The following is a 4839-nucleotide window of genomic DNA, read 5'->3' on the forward strand; positions in this document are numbered from 1 at the left end:
GATCAAGATGAATTCAAGTAAAACTATAAGAGCCGCGAAGGCTCTTCGAGAAAAGTATCCGCCTTCTCTTTTTGTCGTTAAAGCTTCGTCGATATATCTCCTCCTCGTGTTGGGTCTTAGACCTTCTATAACTACTTCAGAGGAAGAGCAAGAAGATAAAAGAATTTGATCCGCGGTGTCGCCTTCCATTATTCGCCTCTCAAAATTCGCGAGCCGAGACTGAGTGTCTTTATAGATTTTATCTCTTCTCTCGCTCGCGACATTAACCGGATCCTTCTTCCTCGATGCGATTACTTCCGAAGAAGAAGGCGGGAGTCAGGCGTCGCGCTGCGTCGACCCTATGAGAGCTTGGAGGCGTCAGACTTGTCTCAGAAGTTCGCTTCCAGCGAGCTCTCCAGCTCACTCAGCGCTGGTACCAGTGTCTGCAGCGAAAAGTAACGCGAACGATCGGCCGCGTCCACGCTGGTCACATGCTGGAACTGACACGGCTGACTGATGTTGCTCTTGGCCGGTAGCACTACCTTCTTCTGCACTGGTTTCTTCTTCTTCTTACCAGGAGCCGATAGGCTGATGTTTTCTGGGCAAGACACGAGGCGCTCTATGTGTTGCCACAGATCGTTCGCCGCCTTCGAGTTATCGAAACTGAGCCCAGCTAAGCGAGTGTGATCCGACGAGAGACACATCGTGTGGAAGGCTGGCCCTGACACCTGCAAATATTTCAAGTGCTTTTATCTCGTAGAATGCGAAAGATCGAAGGTAATGTAATACAAATCGTATTTTCCCGCTACGAGCCATTCCTTTGATGTCGCTCTAAAGATTTAAAAAATACTTGCACGATTCATACTACGCCGTACCACTTGTGTTTTATTTCGTCTGGCAAACACATAAGAAATTTGAAACGGTATTAAATGTCCGATGCTGAAATTTAATCCGCTTTGTAATGTAGCACTCCGTAATCTATCTAACGAGATAAACAAGCTTGAACAGGTAAATGAATGATTTAGGTTGTAGTCTGTCATTAACATTACCTCTCGAATGTTACATTGTAGTATGAGAATACTAATCACTTGTCACTACTAATACTGGATATTACGTATAATTTATTATTTATATAATAATACATTTAGAATAATCCTCATTTCGAAAACATATTATTAGAGAGCATGTTATGAACAATCAACAATAATACCTTATACGATGAGAGGTTGTCGATAGTTTCACGCCAGAGAGTGAAGCAAGTACCGCGTTCTGCTAATAATATTTGAATCCGTCTCTTGGATCTTGATCGTGTCTCTCCAAGATCGAGAACTACCACGGGAATTCCAGTGAAACGGAGCTCCCACCTCTCTGTTTGAGAGGCGCTACCGAGATATAGATTCGCTAGTGATTCACAAACGAATACCTGCGAATTACAAGATGAAACACAAGATATTATCCCTTAAACAATGTATTCAGATTTGCAGCTAGATTTTATAGTATCTTATCTATACGATTTATTTTATACATTCTCCTTAATTTATTATTTTTTTAATCAAAGCATTTTTATTGTACGTGTAGTTTATTACATTTTGTGCAAAGCTCACTTGTGATTTTAATCCTCGAAAGAAAGTCTCGAGCTGTTCTCGTTCCACCTGGCTAACTGGATCGAGACGAGACTCATCGCTGTTCTCGGAGCTGTCACTACCCTCGTAACTCGACGTTGCGGAAGTATCCGCCTCGCCCGTCGAGGATAGTCGTCTTCGCGTGGTGCCGCTATATTCGCTGTAATAGGATGAGCTGTGTAGCGACAGATTCGACTGCAATGCGGGACAAGATGACGCATAAACTGGTCCGTTCATTGTTTTCTGCAAATAAAAGAAAACGGAGACAATATAAATAAAAAGTCGACTGTTTTGTTATGACAGTAATTTTCTCTTTTTTACTATACACTTTTTTTATTACGCGATGCTCTTTTATAGGTAAAGATAAAACTTCTACGGAATTTATTGTGTAACTTAATATTCATTATGCAATATTGAAATATATTAGGTACAGAGAGAGAGTTTATTATTTTGCGGAGGGAGGGAAATTGCTTGCCTTCTGCGAGCGCGCACGAAAGCTCATCGATTTCTGGTACACCCTGGATTGTGCGAGCACCCTGGTACCATCCTATAAATATCCGCGACCTCTTTTATTAAGCACAAAAATTTTGAAACTGTCATCGGAAAATGGATTTGTTGAAACAAGAGAATCGAAACAAAACTACAATCATAACGTAATTTAATTAATATTTACATATTTAACTGTTACTTTAAGAATCTAGAGTTTATGCTAATAATACTATAACTAGTAATTCGAGAGCGTACATATAAAAGATTTAAAAACATTTTTAATACACGAAGAGAACACGAAGAGAATTTTTTCTTAGAGTTTACCCTGAAAATATGATAGTCGTGGGACAACATTGTATTTCGAAGAATTTTAATGTAAATCTCTCTCATTCATTAATAAAACTACAATAAAGTATAAAATAAGTTTGATTAATTTTATTGAAGTGTATGATAAAAATCTTTAAAATATTGTATTGTACCACAACTACTATATTTTCAGGATAAATTTTAAAAGAAAATTTTCTCCGTGTATAAACTCAATGAAATCTTAAAATTCAATAAAATATTTAAAAAATCTTTGTGATTTTGAATAATATTAAAAGATACAGCACTGCAAATTGTTTATTATACGTGTCATTGCATACACAAAATTTGCAAAATAATAAACTCCGATCGATGAAGTTTTACATGAAACGTGAGTATGATGTAAATATTGTAAATGAACAAGAGCATTCGCAGGGGTGGAGGACCCCTTTACGTTCCTTCGACATCTGACCTCAGAGGTGAGAAAAACTAGGTCGTCGATACTATGATGACGCAAGAGAGAAAGAGATGTATATACGTATATATAAAATGAGAGAGGAAGAGATGCCGGCAGCCGACTCCGTGAGAGAGCTAATCAGCCAGCAGCATCCAGGGTCGACCTACTTAATGCACGCGAGAAAAGTCCGGCCTTAATTCGATTGGCATGGCATTAATGAATCAGCCGGATGACTAATCTCGCTATATATATGTCATTGATTCGATTCTAGGAAGTAATTCTACTACAGGTTGACGATGACGACGACGACCTCGTATCCCTTCTCATTCATTGATGATGACGCTTTGATGCACGGTCGCGTTAACGATTCCCTGACATTCCTCTGTTACTAACAGTAATCAGTAGCATAGCTACTGATCTAGTCAAATCTAGTCTTATTAGCTCTTAAACGAACGTGTACAAAAATGCTAATAAAAATTTATTTTCTTAATGGAACATAAAACGATTCAATGATTTATGTATTGCACAGAGAGAATAAAATTCTCTCTCTTTTTATTTATATTTCATGTACTGTTAGAATATACATATTTAACCGCATGTCATATCTATTTCACTAAATAATAGAAAATATAAAATTTTCAGTTCGGATCGTTAAGATAGAGAAATGTCATATTGAATGTTTATTAGATTGTACAATCAATAAAAACTTCTTTTAAAAAAATAATCATAGGATGTATAGATCTGTCAAGTTGAATCTTCCTAATAATTAAATTAAATATTAACAAATATAAAGAAATTCGAAAGCTACTTTCTTTTCTTGAATGTATACGATTGGAATAATATTTGAATAATATGTTAAATTGATAAAGCATTTTCTAAAACTTGTTTTTTATATACTGGAAATAAATAGACTTGTTTTAAGTCAGTTGACACGATGATGTGTATCATCATAACAAGTTTAACTAATTATTAATTGTAACTGTCAATACAACGTATAATTTACCAAGGCATTATCTTAATTATGTAAATCAAACAGGAAAGTCCCCGTTTAAATAATATATCCATGACATCGCGTTAGATAAAATTCTGTATTGTAGGTAGCGGATTAATATATCAATATTGATTTATGTAAATTTGATATGTCCGTATATTCGTGGAAGGAACGTACAAATACTGGGAATACTAGTAGAAGAGCGACTCTCCCTTTCACAATCGACCCGCATCTATTGGTCCGCTACCAGACATTGGTATCATATGCGTGTGATGAGATATCACGGTGACGCAGTATAACGATATAAATTGAAATACGAACCGGTCCATGTCCCGCGTTCGAGAAACGCACACCGGAAGTGCATTGTCCACATTACCATAGGGGATGTGCTATTGTGATAAGAGCCCAGCTTCGTTTCACTTCTAGATAAAGTACAGATAATTACGATCGCACGTTGCTCTGTATTCTCACGAAGCAAGCGCGCACGCTCTCGCTTGGGAGGCAGAAAATAATTATCAGGTGGATTAATTGGATCGCAATGCAGCGGTAGACGTAGTTATGAGACTTCCTTTCTTCTTCGAATATAAAAATATTTCAAGATAATTTTCCTATGACTTTTAATAGATTCCTTGCATTAAATTCTTAATTGACATCAATAAGAAATTGCGAATAATATAAAAGTATGAATAATACTGTTAGATAAATTATAATTAATTTATTGAAAAAAATCTTGTATAAATGCAATTTTTATTTAGTCAAACTACTTCTAAGTGATGTTTATCTTTTAGTAACTAGACAAAAAATAGAAAATTATAATTTTTTTTAACCATTCAAAATTATGATTAAAAAAACTAAATTTTATGTTACCGACACTATGTCTTTTAAATTAATCAACTATTAATTTAATAAATTAATTAATTTCATAAATTTTAGTATAAAATATATTACAAATTCATAGCTTTTTATATGAAAAATCCTTTTCCTGAAATAACTAACAT

General features: G+C 35.5%; 1 protein-coding gene across 1 annotated transcript; it reads right to left on the bottom strand.

Annotated features, from left to right (window-relative positions):
• Positions 1–368: 368 nt before the first annotated feature.
• On the bottom strand, positions 369–4494 carry LOC105626120. Its single transcript, XM_012207431.1, has 5 exons — positions 4475–4494; positions 4019–4049; positions 1584–1844; positions 1190–1402; positions 369–707 (listed from the first exon to the last, which is right to left on the bottom strand). Exons 1-5 carry the CDS (start codon positions 4492–4494, stop codon positions 369–371), a joined length of 864 nt encoding a protein of 287 aa, XP_012062821.1.
• Positions 4495–4839: the final 345 nt, after the last annotated feature.

This window comes from Atta cephalotes (assembly GCF_000143395.1).
Source record: "Atta cephalotes unplaced genomic scaffold scaffold00004, whole genome shotgun sequence".
NCBI classification, from domain to species: domain Eukaryota; kingdom Metazoa; phylum Arthropoda; class Insecta; order Hymenoptera; family Formicidae; genus Atta; species Atta cephalotes.

What these genes read in the sequence shown, in the direction of transcription:
- LOC105626120 (XM_012207431.1), bottom strand. Translation starts at nt 4,494, where the DNA reads ATGTCAATTAAGAATTTAAT. An exon ending in TTCGAGGATTAAAATCACAA is followed by an intron (nt 1,403 to 1,583) that starts GTGAGCTTTGCA and finishes TGTAATTCGCAG; the next exon opens with GTATTCGTTTGTGAATCACT. An exon ending in ACAACCTCTCATCGTATAAG is followed by an intron (nt 708 to 1,189) that starts GTATTATTGTTG and finishes AAATATTTGCAG; the next exon opens with GTGTCAGGGCCAGCCTTCCA.